At 37.7% G+C, this 14,121-nt stretch overlaps 1 protein-coding gene across 2 annotated transcripts in view; it reads right to left on the bottom strand.

Annotated features, from left to right (window-relative positions):
* The window catches only part of TTC7B (tetratricopeptide repeat domain 7B), an 840,626-nt gene that overhangs the window by 328,758 nt on the left and 497,747 nt on the right, over positions 1–14,121 (bottom strand). For both annotated transcript variants that reach the window (XM_053697563.1, XM_053697564.1), the window contains exon 13: positions 7,016–7,073. In XM_053697563.1, coding sequence (XP_053553538.1) covers positions 7,016–7,073 — 58 coding nt within the window. The remainder of the gene's footprint in view (positions 1–7,015; positions 7,074–14,121) is intronic.

Below are 14,121 nucleotides of genomic sequence, written 5' to 3'. Positions count from 1 at the left end.
ACTAGGGGCCTCTTGTGTGGGCAAAACTGGTGTAGACACAGAAGGGGGTGATGCAGTACCATGCTTACTCCCCTCATCTGAAGAATCATCTTGGGCACTATTATTATCTGTGGCATCATTGTCCCTACTTTGTTTGGACACCATGTCACAATTATCACATATATTTAAATGGGGAGACACATTGGCTTTCATACATATAGAACATCGTTTATCTGATGGTTCAGACATGTTAAACAGGCTTAAACTTGTCAACAAAGCACAAAAAACGTTTTAAAATAAAACCGTTACTGTCACTTTAAATTTTAAACAGAACACACTTTATTACTGAATATGCGAAAAAGTATGAAGCAATTGTTCAAAATTCACCAAAATTTCACCACAGTGTCTTAAAGCCTTAAAAGTATTGCACACCAAATTTGAAAGCTTTAACCCTTAAAATAACGGAACCGGAGCCGTTTTTACATTTAACCCCTATACAGTCCCAGGAATCTGCTTTGCTGAGACCCAACCAAGCCCAGAGAGGAATACGATACCAAATGACGCCTTCTATAAGCTTTTTCAGTGGATCTTAGCTCCTCACACATGCATCTGCATGCCTTGCCTTCCAAAAACAACTGCGCATTAGTGGCGCGAAAATGAGGCTCTGCCTATGACTAGAGAAGGCCCCCATCTGAAAAAGGTGTCCATACAGTGCCTGCCGTTTTTTAACAACAATCCCCAAGATTATAATAACTATAAAGCGCTATAATCTGTCAAATATGCTTAGCAAGTAATCGTTTTAGCCCAGAAAAATGTCTACCAGTTTTTTAAGCCCTTATAAAGCCTTTATTCTTATACTTAATCTAAGAAAATGGCTTACCGGTCCCCATAGGGAAAATGACAGCCTTCCAGCATTACCAAGTCGTGTTAGAAATGTGGCCATCATACCTCAGGCAGAAAAGTCTGCCAACTGCTTCCCCCAACTGAAGTTACTTCATCTCAACAGTCCTGTGTGGAAACAGCAATCGATTTTAGTAACGTTTGCTAAAATCATCTTCCTCTCACAAACAGAAATCTTCTTCTCTTTTCTGTTTCAGAGTAAATAGTACATACCAGCACTATTTTAAAATAACAAACACTTGATTGAAGAATAAAAACTACATTTAAACACCAAAAAACTCTTAGCCATCTCCGTGGAGATGTTGCCTATGCAACGGCAAAGAGAATGACTGGGGTAGGCGGAGCCTAGGAGGGATCATATGACCAGCTTTGCTGGGCTCTTTGCCATTTCCTGTTGGGGAAGAGAATTTCCCACAAGTAAGGATGACGCCGTGGACCGGACACACCTATGTTGGAGAAAGTGGCTTTAGCTAATTCCACTAGGAAAATAGATAGCAAGCATAATCTCAGCAGCCCAGAGACCTTTAGACAAGAGGGTCCTAGGTAGGAATGGTTTTGGGATTCATTTCTAATGCTACTGATGGGTTGACTATAGGTAAAAAGAACTTGTACATAAAACCTGCATTACCTTTAACTCTAATTACTGGAACTACTTTTAACCTAATAAATGTCTTCTTTCATCATAAATGGTAAACAGTTTTTTATTAATGCCATCGTTTTAGGAAAGCCTAATAATATCTCAGCCTAGAGAGGATAAATGCAGCATATTTAATGTGTCCTACACCATAACATGTTTAATTTCCAATCAATTGAGCCTTATGCTTGGACAGTAGATAAAGTGGGCCCTGCCATGGAATCTTTTCTACACTATGTTCTCATTAGGAGCTCTTGATTCCTTTTGTGTAGGTGCTTGGAAATATGATTCACCATATGTCGTATGCATTTCTGTACTGAATAATTAAATATACTAGCATAATAAAGGCAACAGCTATGTTTAACGACACTGTGTGTGGCTGTGTGTACTTGCGAGCTGCAAACCTTGCACCTACTAAACAGACCAGAGCCAGTAATTGTTAAGGATATGACACCACACATTCCTGGTGGGACTTTAGACCTACTTTAAACCTGTTTGCATGGGTTTATACATAGTAAGTGTCAGTAATTAGAAAAAATATATATTATGTGCTCTAAGGCAGGGATGTCTAACTGGTGGCCCAAGAGACGCATATAGTCACCTGGTCACATTTTTACTGCCTCCCCAGGAAAACAGTAAAGCTATGAATGGGTGCCATAGTTTTTGTGGCCCCAAGAAAAAGCGCAAACGGAAAAAGATGCTTGGGGCAGCCACACCTTTAAATAGAGGGGAGAACAGCAGAGGAACGGTGCCCTACATTTTACATTCATATCTAAATCTGTCTCAGTGGCACTGAACATTTTTTGAAAATAGATTATTTGGTACAATACCCATACATTTATATGGGTTCTTAAAGGGACAGTAAAGTCAAAATTAAATGTTCATTATTCAGATATAGCATAACATTTTAAAGTACTTTCCAATTTACTTATATTATCAAATTGAATTCGTTCTTTTGGTACCCTGTTTTAATAAGGCCGATAGGATTTTAGCAGCATGTACATTTCTTTAGCATTCTATGGCAGCAGAATTTGTTACTATGTACGCAAAAGCAGAACCGTTTTCATTTTCTGCAATAAGATCTTTTAGTTTTCTGCAGGTCATTTTGAAATTCAAATTTAAATTAGGCAGTTACACTAAAGCACCAGCTCAATTGGATTGTGTTGAAAAACTGGAGAATAAAGCAATTTTTTAAGTTTTGTAATATATGGTAGCATTTGAAAAATCATTACAAATTAGCTACATAGAAAAAAAAATGCTAAGTACTTAAAATGTCTCTTGAATAAATGTTACCTTTGCTCTTGGTCTAACATAATTATAAAATATAAATGTATTAATAAAAAAGGTGCATTGCTCACAAGCACGTCTTACACTGAGGAGTCACAGATTTGCAGACTAGGAAAGGCTAGGGGGGCGGGGTTGAAAAAATCCCTGAGAGTCCTTAAAGGGACATTATACACTCATTTTTTCTTTGCATAAATGTTTTGTAGATGATCTATAGATTTATCTATTTATAAATCTAAGGCTTCTAACCGTTTTCGTTCCTTTCGTCAAAATAAGGAACAAAAACTCAATCCTTCCCCAAAGGAATCTGTTTCCAACTGGAAGCCTTCCTCAAATTGGAATAAATCCAAGCCATTTAAGAAACCAAAGTCAGCCCCTAAGTCTGCATGAAGGTGCGGCCCTCATTCCAGCTCAGCTGGTAGGGGTCAGATTAAGGTTTTTCAAGGATATTTGGATAAATTCTGTCCATATTCAATGGATTCAGAGCATTGACTCTCAAGGGTATCGAATAGGATTCAGAGTAAGAGACCTCCTGTGAGAAGATTTTTTCTCTCACGTATCCCAGCAAATCCAGTAAAAGCTCAGGTTTTCCTGAAGTGTGTTTCAGACCTGGAGTCTTCAGGGGTAATCATGCCAGTTCCTTTATAGGAACAAGGTTTGGGGTTTTATTCAAATCTATTCATTGTCCCAAAGAAGGAAAATTTATTCAGACCGGTTCTGGATCTCAAAATTTTGAATCGTTATGTAAGAGTACCAACTTTCAAGATGGTGACTATAAGGACTATTCTGCCTTTTGTTCAGCAAGGACATTATATGTCCACAATAGACTTGCAGGATGCATACCTTCATATTCCGATTCATCCAGAACATTATCAGTTCCTGAGATTCTCTTTTCTAGACAAGCATTACCAATTTGTTGCTCTTCCATTTGGCCTAGCAACAGCTCCAAGAATATTTTCAAAGGTTCTAGGTGCCCTACTCTCTGTAATCAGAGAACAGGGTATTGCAGTGTTCCCTTATTTGGACGATATCTTGGTACTAGCTCAGTCTTTACGTTCTGCAGAATCCCACACAGATCAACTAGTGTTGTTTCTTTGGAAACATGGTTGGAGGATCAATTTACCAAAAAGTTTCTTGATTCCTCAGACAAGGGTCACCTTTTAAGGCTTCCAGATAGATTCAGTGTCCATGACTCTGTCTCTAACAGACAAGAGACGTTTGAAATTGGTTGCAGCCTGCCGGCACCTTCAGTCTCAGTCATTCCCTTCAGTGGCTATGTGCATGGAAGTTTTAGGTCTCATGACTGCAGCATCGGACGCGTTCCCCTTTGCTCGTTTTCACATGAAACTTTGTATGCTGAACCAGTGGTGCAGGGATTATACAAAGATATCACAATTAATATCCTTAAATCCCAATGTACGACACTCTCTGACGTGGTGGATAGATCACCATCGTTTAGTTCAAGGGGCTTCTTTTGTTCGGCCAACCTGGACTGTGATCCCAACAGATGCGAGTCTTTCAGGTTGGGGAGCTGTTTGGGGATCTCTGACAGCACAAGCGGTTTTTGAAATCTCAAGAGGCGAGATTACCAATAAATATTTTAGAACTCCGTGCAATTCTCAGAGCTCTTCAGTTTTGGCCTCTGTTAAAGAGAGAACCGTTGATTTGTTTTAAGACAGACAATATCACAACAGTGGCATATGTCAATCATCAGGATGGGACTCACAGTCCCCAAGCTATGAAAGAAGTATCTCGGATACTTGCTTGGGCGGAATCCAGCTCCTGTCTAATCTCTGCGGTGCATATCCCAGGTGTAGACAATTGGGAGGCAGATTATCTCAGCCGTCAGACTTTACATCCAGGGGAGTGGTCTCTCCATCCAGATGTGTTTTCTCAGATTGTTCAGATGTAGGGTCTTCCAGAGATAGATCTCATGGCCTCTCATCTAAACAAGAAACTTCCCAGATACCTGTCCAGGTCCAGGGATGTTCAGGTGGAAGCAGTGGATGTGCCGACACTTCCTTGGTGTTATCATCCTGCTTACATTTTCCCGCCTCTAGTTCTCCTTCCAAGAGTGATCTCCAAAATCATCATGGAACAGTCTTTTGTGTTGCTGGTGGCTCCAGCATGGCCACACAGGTTTTGGTATGCGGATCTGGTTCAGATGTCCAGTTGCCAGCCTTGGCCACTTCCGTTAAGGCCGGACCTACTGTCTCAAGGTCCGTTTTTCCATCAGGATCTCAAATCATTAAATTTGAAGGTATGGAAATTGAACGCTTAGTACTAAGTCATAGAGGTTTCTCTGACTCAGTGATTAATACTATGTTACAAGCTCGTAAATCTGTCTCTAGAAAGATTTATTATAGAGTTTGGAAGACTTACATTTCATGGTGTTCTTCTCATAAATTCTCCTGGCATTCTTTTAGAATTCCTAGAATTTTACAGTTTCTTCAGGATGGTTTGGATAAGGGTTTGTCTGCAAGTTCCTTGAAGGGACAAATCTCTGCTCTTTCTGTTTTATTTCACAGAAAGATTGCCAAACTTCCTGATATTCACTGTTTTGTACAGGCTTTAGTTCGTATTAAGCCTGTCATTAAATCAATTTCTCCTCCTTGGAGTCTTAATTTGGTTTTGAAGGCTTTACAGGCTCCTCCATTTGAGCCTATGCATTATTTGGACATTAAACTACTTTCTTGGAAAGTGTTGTTCCTTTTGGCTATCTCTTCTGCTCGAAGAGTTTCTGAGCTATCTGCTCTTTCTTGTGAGTCTCCTTTTCTGATTTTTCATCAGGATAAGGCAGTTTTGCGGACTTCTTTGTTGTGAATTCTAACAACATTAATAGAGAAATTGTTGTCCCTTCCTTGTGTCCTAATCCTAAGAATTCTTTGGAAAGATCCTTACATTCTTTGGATGTGGTAAGAGCTTTGAAATATTATGTGGAAGCTACTAAAGATTTCAGTAAGACTTCCAGTCTATTTGTTTTATTTTCTGGTCCTAGGAAAGGTCAGACGGCTTCTGCTATTTCCTTGGCTTCTTGGTTGAAACTTTTGATTCATCAAGCTTATTTGGAGTTGGGTCAGGCCCCGCCTCAGAGAATTACAGCTTATTTTACTAGATCAGTCTCCACTTCGTGGGCCTTTAAGAATGAAGCTTCAGTTGATCAGATTTGCAAAGCGGCAACTTGGTCCTCTTTGCATACATTTACTAAATTCTACCGTTTTGATGTATTTGCTTCTTCAGAAGTAGTTTTTGGTAGAAAAGTTCTTCAGGCAGCTGTTTCAGTTTGATTCTTCTGCTTTTGATTTAAGTTTTTTTCTTTCATTTATGAGAATAAACTTATTTTTTTGGGTTGTGGATTAATTTTTTCAGCGGAAAATGGCTGTTTTTATTTTTATCCCTCCCTCTCTAGTGACTCTTGCGTGGAGTTTCACATCTTGGATATTGCTATCCCATACGTCACTAGCTCATGGACTCTTGCCAATTACATGAAAGAAAACATAATTTATGTAAGAACTTACCTGATAAATTAATTTCTTTCATATTGGCAAAAGTCCATGAGGCCCACCCTTTTTAGGGTGGATATGATTTCTTGTATAAAGCACAATTATTTCCAAATTTCTTTTGTTGATGCTTTCTACTCCTTTCTTTATCACCCCACTGCTTGGCTATTCCTTAAACTGAATTGTGGGTGTGGTGAGGGGTGTATTTATAGGCATTTTGAGGTTTGGGAAACTTTGCCCCTCCTGGTAGGATTGTATATCCCATACGTCACTAGCTCATGGACTATTGCCAATATGAAAGAAATTAATTTATCAGGTAAGTTCTTACATAAATTATGTTTTTCAAACACTGCTGCCAGATGGCTAAAGACACGTGCACGCTCCTGAGCTCACCTACGATTACTCTAGGATACTAAGAGAACTAAGCAAAACTTAATGAAAGTAAACTAAAACGTTGTTTAAAATGTCATGCTATACCCAATTCCATTTGTTTAATGTTTACTTTACTATCCCTTTAAATTTTCTAAAAATCTGTAGTCTTTATGTGTTAGGGAGTTGACCATCGTTGCTCCGGCAAATTAGAACATTTCATTTTTGCATTAGAGTGTCCTTTTACATTACGCTCTATCTGTAGCCCCTTAGCCCAGCGTTGCGCAGAACAACAAAGTGTTTTAGTGTGCTAGGAATTCAGAAATTAGATTCTCATCCGCCCACTCACCTCTGAAATGCAAGAAGAGCTTTTCTCTGCAGATCCTCCTGCATACCTCTCAGTGAAGCTGTTTATATAAAAACATAACATTCAGTTAGGGTGGTTAAGACTTTTAACAGCGCACACAATATTTTGATAACTGAGAACAAAGAGTGGTAATGGTTTTCTATTAAGTATATGTTTCTGTAGTGTTTTAGAAATATAAACCAGTCATTTGTTCAGCCTATCCTGGCATACAACCATAGCAACGAGTTATTGATGGACGGCTGGCTCCCCAGGAAAGCACAGTAATGATAAGTAAACAGGTAGAATGAAAATACACAGACAGCACATTCTCGTTGCATCATATTAAAAATAATGAATCACTTTGGCTTATATCCTGGAGGACAAATATTCTTCATTTCATGTGGAGCACGACATAGCAGATTAAAAAAAAAGAATTGTTAGTTTTAGTCTTATGATGTCACCTGAACTAGAAGAAATAATAATGTAAAATAGAGCAATCATAAATTGCCCATAAAACCAAAAACACGTGTAGGTTTCTGTATAAACCATATGAAGGTTACTTATGCAATAGGAAAGGAAAATGAGTCTGTGCATCCAGTCAAAAACAACGGTTTATTGTATATAGAACATACAATTTAGTGGTATGCTCCCCTTTATCTGAAGCGTTTTGTGAATGCGTACATGCGCTTTATCACTAAGGAACTTAAATATTACATTGTAGCCAAGGTTAGCAATTTTTTATATTCAGTTTTTTTTCGGAAGTTTTGTGAACCTCCGAATGCGGAAGACGGTGGCTCTTTGTGCCGCTCGGCCATTTTTGATTATTCGTGTGCAACTGCAACACGCTAAAATCTGGATTTGCACAGATTGTAGTGTGTTGCTGTTACACAAGAATGATTTCAGCAATAAAAATAGCTGTGTGGCACGAATGGTCGCCATCTTCCGCATTCGAAGGTTCACAAAACTTCTACATAAACACCATACTTTACCAAACCCGTAGAATACAATACAGACTTGTTCTATTCATGTTCTGTCATGCCTTTTGTATGGATTTGCAAAAATCAAGTAGACTTGCGTCAGCTACACAAATCTTAAAGGGACAGTCTACTTGAAAATTGTTATTGTTTAAAAAGATAGATAATCCCTTTATTACCCATTCCCCAGTTTTGCACAACCAACACTTTTATACTAATACACTTTCTACGTATGTGATTACCTTATATCTAAGCCTCTGCAGACTGCCCCCTTATCTCAGTACTTTTGACAGACTAATATTTAAAGGGACATTAAACCCAACATATTTTTTTCATGATTCAGATAGAGAATACAATTTTAAAAAACTTTCTAATTTACTTCTTTTATCTAATTTGCTTAATTCTCTTAATATTCTTTCCTGAAAAGCATATGTAGATAGACTAAGTAGCTGCTGATTGGTGGATGCACATAGATGCCTCATGTCATTGGCTGACCCATGTGCATTGCTATTTCTTCAACAAAGGATATCAATAGAAATAAGTAAATTAGATAATAGTAGTAAATTGGAATGTTGTTTAAAATTGTATTCTCTATCTGAATCCTGAAAGAAATTTTTGGGGTTGAATGTCCCTTTAAGCCAATCAGTGCTGACTCTTTTCTAACTCCACGGGAGTGAACAAAATGTTATTTATATGACACAAACTATAAGTGTGTATAAGTGTAACTATAAGAGAGGGATTAGCTCACTTGGTTGTCCAAAGAAATCTGTTGGGATAGATGTGAGTGATCGCCGTTCCACTGTCTCAACATGTATAACTGAAGAGGTCTGATATGGAACCTGGCGAATGGAATGACATCTATGTTGGATACTATGAGCCCAATCACCTCCATACACCTGGCCACAGATGTCCTTGAGGAGGTCTGAAGGGCAAGACAGTTGGACGCAATCTTGGAACGTCTCCAATCTGTCAAGAATATCTTCATGGATATGGAATCTATTATCGTGTCCAGAAATTCCACCCTGTTGCTGTGGACCAGAAAACTCTTTCCTTCGTTTATCTTCCACCCGTGGGATCGAAGGAGAAGAAGAAGAGCCCTCGAGTGATCCTCCGCGAGACTGCAAGACAGAGCCTGGACCAGGATATCGTAAAGATAAGGAGCCACTGCAATACCTCTGGCTCTCGCAACCGCAAGCAGAGCTCCCAGAACCTTCATAAAGACTCTTGGGGCAGTAGCCAGACCGAATGGTAGGGCCACAAACTGGTAGTGTTGGTCCAGAAATGCGAATCTTAGGAACTTGAAGTGGTCCTTGTGGATTGGCACGTGAAGGTAAGCATCCAGCTATGTGAACTTATTTGTTGGGAACTTTGAGGATAAATTCTTGTCCACAACACCATGGGGTGCAAATCTCGTGCTCTATAAGCGCTTTATAGATGACGTATTCATTATCTGGAGGGGAGACCAAGAACTATTAGACCAATTTATGGAAGATCTAAATGATAATGACTCAGGGCTCAGGTTTACCCATGAATTTAGCAAAAACAATATCAGTTTCTTAGATATAGAGATTAAGATATTGGATAACAAAATCACCACTACTACGTTTTTTTAAAAAGTAGACGCCAATAATTACATTGACTATAAGAGCTGTCACCATGAAAAATGGAAAATAAATATACCGAAAGGGCAATTCTCTAGAATCAGAAGGAACTGTACAGACATATCAGACTATGATAAACAATCACTAATCCTACAAGAAAGATTTGAGGAAAAAGGATATAATCCAATTAAAATAACAGATATAAAAAATAAGGTGAGGGAAATAGATAGAGAAGAATTATTACAGGAAAGTCATAAAGAAACAAAATGAGAGAGAGATGGGGACACATTCAATATCCCTTTTATAACAACCTTCTCTTCACAACATAAACAAATCCAAAGAATTATCAAAAAACATTGGCACCTAGCAAAAAGTGACCCACTGATTGGAAAAAGATTAAAACACCATCCAGATATAATTTTCAAAAAAGAAAGAAATTTAAAAAATATACTTTCACCCAGTGAATATAAACCCAAATCAGCAAATAAACAATATAATTTGAGGGGTGAAAAAAAGCAGGTTTTTTTTCCTTGCCACGACTGCAAGTCCTGTAAATTTAGCACTAAGACTGACAAAGTGAAATCCACAACTACGAACAAGATATTAAAAATTGAGGATGTAATTAGATGTACGGATAGTAACATAATATATTTATTACAATGCTCATGTAAATTACAGTACTTAGGACAAACGAGCAGAAGTCTCAAGGACAGAATTAGAGAGCACATCAGAAGTATTGAACTAGGTAAAGATAACACTATTATACACTAGATTATACACACATTTCAAAAAAAGTCATAAAGGGAACCCAAAAGAAATGACTTACTGGGGGGTTAAAAAAGTAAAAACAGATGGGAGGGGTGGTAATATAGAAAATAAATTACTCCACCAAGAAGCGGACCTTATTTACACAATGGGCACGCTATTTCCTAAAGGACTCAATAGCAAATTAGATCTGAACTCAATAATTTGAAGATAATAACAGGGAGTGGGAACTCATGTCAAACAGATACACATGTACAATATATAATATGCATAATATATATATATATATATATATAAAAAAAGAACCAAAATACATAATAATCATCTAAGAAAAAAGGGGTTATGTTGATACAGATAGAGAAGTATATATAGGACAAGATCATTAGAAAACATGATATAAAGTAGAAATACCGTAATATGCAAGCATGACAGTTAGAACGATTAAGTTTGGTCAGTTAAAATAGACTGATAAAATACACAAAAAAGTCAATAAGGAATATCTGCAAGAGATCCAAGATAAAATTTAATATCTACAAGAGATCCAAGGTTAAAAAGCTTTAAGAAGGGAATGGCAAAACACTGAAGCCGTCTAAGTATAGATTATGTTAAGGTATATGTCAAATTCAAAAGAATCTATAAAGAGAAAGTATTGGGACACATTATCCTAAGTATATTTGCAATAATAGAAATGTATCTAAATAAATGTGTTAAAGAAGAACCCATGAAACGAAAATAAAGAAAACGGAAAAATGTAACTCATAAAGACTGGCAACGAAAAGGTTAATATAAAGGTGGTAAGAAATAAGGCCATAAAAGACTGAAGATCGATCATTTCAGGTATCTTGAGAAAGGCTTACAGTCAAAACGTGTAGAAACCTGAAAGAAAAATTAGCACTTGCACGCTGAGACTACAAGGAGAAAGATCATCCGGTAAAGACACAATACCCAGAAGGAACGCCACCCGCTACGGTTACCTTGCCAGTTGCAAAGATTGAATATACTGACAAGAAGTCCGTAAGCCCAGAGACAGAACTTTTTTTCCCTTTCTGCAATGAGATTTTTTTAGTGAAAATTTTTCTGCAGGTCATTTTTAAATAAAATAAAACTGTAAATTTGTCAGTTACACTAAAGCACCAGATCAATTGCAATGTGTTGGTTAACTGGAGAATAAAGCAATATTTAAAGTTGTATAATCTAGTGAAGTAGTTGAAAATTGCATTGCAAATTAGCTGCAGACAAAAAAAGTAACTGTAAAATGTCTCTTGAAATAATTTGTTTCCTTTTCTCTTAGTCTAACATAGAAATGTAGTAATAAAAAAGGTGCATTGCTCATACGAACAGCTTACATTCAGAGAAAAACAGCTTTGCAGACTGTGAAAAGCTAGGGAACGAGCTTGCAAAAATCTCAGAGCCAGACAACATTCAATGCACTGCTGCTTTGCAGCACTACTGCATATTTGATTGTTGTCTTCAAACAGCACTTTGCTCTGGATGCACTGTGTTAAGGAAAACTTATACAATGCAGCCAGAGAACAGCTCTGTTTAAAAAGAACAGTCTAATGTGGAGCAGCACTGAAAAGTTAAAAGTGCTAAGTTCCTGTTCTTTCTGCAGACATGCTGCATTTTCTGCGATGACATCTCAGATCACTCTATGTTCTGCCTTGGGGTCCGTAAGTTTACTTTCAAGCAAATACAAACCGGCTGAATCAGACCAGCATCACCTGCACAGGGATTGAAGCAATCCTGTGCGGTCAATGGAGGATCAATAAAAGTTACTCCACCGGAACCATCCACCTACGAGGAGGAATTCAGCAAAACAGTGCACTGTTTACACAAAGAAAGAGAAGGAAGAAATAACAGTAAAAAAAAAACGTATGTAATTAAAGATCTTAACACCATAAATCAGCTACTACAGACACACTGCGTTAAAACAAAGAACTTCCTATACCTAGAAACTTAGGCTGCAAATTCACAGGAAAAAACATAATTTATGTAAGAACTTACCTGATAAATTCATTTCTTTCATATTAGCAAGAGTCCATGAGCTAGTGACGTATGGGATATACATTCCTACCAGGAGGGGCAAAGTTTCCCAAACCTCAAAATGCCTACAAATACACCCCTCACCACACCCACAAATCAGTTTAACGAATAGCCAAGAAGTGGGGTGATAAGAAAAAAGTGCGAAAGCATAAAGGAATTGGAATAATTGTGCTTTATACAAAAAAATCATAACCACCACAAAAAGGGTTGGCCTCATGGACTCTTGCTAATATGAAAGAAATGAATTTATCAGGTAAGTTCTTACATAAATTATGTTTTCTTTCATGTAATTAGCAAGAGTCCATGAGCTAGTGACGAATGGGATAATGACTACCCAAGATGTGGATCTTTCCACGCAAGAGTCACTAGAGAGGGAGGGATAAAATAAAGACAGCCAATTCCGCTGAAAAATAATCCACACCCAAAATAAAGTTTAAATTTTATAATGAAAAAAACTGAAATTATAAGCAGAAGATTCAAACTGAAACAGCTGCCTGAAGTACTTTTCTACCAAAAACAGCTTCAGAAGAAGAAAACACATCAAAATGGTAGAATTTAGTAAAAGTATGCAAAGAAGACCAAGTTGCTGCTTTGCAAATCTGATCAACTGAAGCTTCATTCCTAAACGCCCAGGAAGTAGAAACTGACCTAGTAGAATGAGCTGTAATCCTTTGAGGCGGAGTTGTACCCGACTCAACATAAGCATGATGAATTAAAGATTTCAACCAAGATGCCAAAGAAATGGCAGAGGCCTTCTGACCTTTCCTAGAACCGGAAAAGATAACAAATAGACTAGAAGTCTTTCGGAAATTCTTAGTAGCTTCAACATAATATTTCAAAGCTCTAACTACATCCAAAGAATGCAATGATTTCTCCTTAGAATTCTTAGGATTAGGACATAATGAAGGAACCACAATTTCTCTACTAATGTTGTTGGAATTCACAACCTTAGGTAAAAAGTTAAAAGAAGTTCGCAACACCACCTTATCCTGGTGAAAAATCAGAAAAGGAGACTCACAAGAAAGAGCAGATAATTCAGAAACTCTTCTGGCAGAAGAGATGGCCAAAAGGAACAAAACTTTCCAAGAAAGTAATTTAATGTCCAATAAATGCATAGGTTCAAACGGAGGAGCTTGAAGAGCCCCCAGAACCAAATTCAAACTCCAAGGAGGAGAAATTGACTTAATGACAGGTTTTATACGAACCAAAGCTTGTACAAAACAATGAATATCAGGAAGATTAGCAATCTTTCTGTGAAAAAGAACAGAAAGAGCAGAGATTTGTCCTTTCAAGGAACTTGCAGACAAACCTTTATCCAAACCATACTGAAGAAACTGTAAAATTCTCGGAATTCTAAAAGAATGCCAGGAAAAATGATGAGAAAGACACCAAGAAATATAAGTCTTCCAGACTCTATAATATATCTCCCTAGATACAGATTTACGAGCCTGTAACATAGTATTAATCACAGAGTCAGAGAAACCTCTTTGACTAAGAATCAAGCGTTCAATCTCCATACCTTTAAATTTAAGGATTTGAGATCCTGATGGAAAAAAGGACCTTGCGACAGAAGGTCTGGTCTTAACGGAAGAGTCCACGGTTGGCAAGAGGCCATCCGGACAAGATCCGCATACCAAAACCTGTGAGGCCATGCTGGAGCTACCAGCAGAACAAACGAGCATTCCTTCAGAATCTTGGAGATCTTGGAAGAAGAACTAGAGGCGGA

Source organism: Bombina bombina, chromosome 1, assembly GCF_027579735.1.
Source record: "Bombina bombina isolate aBomBom1 chromosome 1, aBomBom1.pri, whole genome shotgun sequence".
Taxonomy (NCBI): domain Eukaryota; kingdom Metazoa; phylum Chordata; class Amphibia; order Anura; family Bombinatoridae; genus Bombina; species Bombina bombina.
The sequence above is the reverse complement of the archived record's forward strand: the minus strand, read 5'-3'. Positions and strand labels throughout refer to the sequence as shown.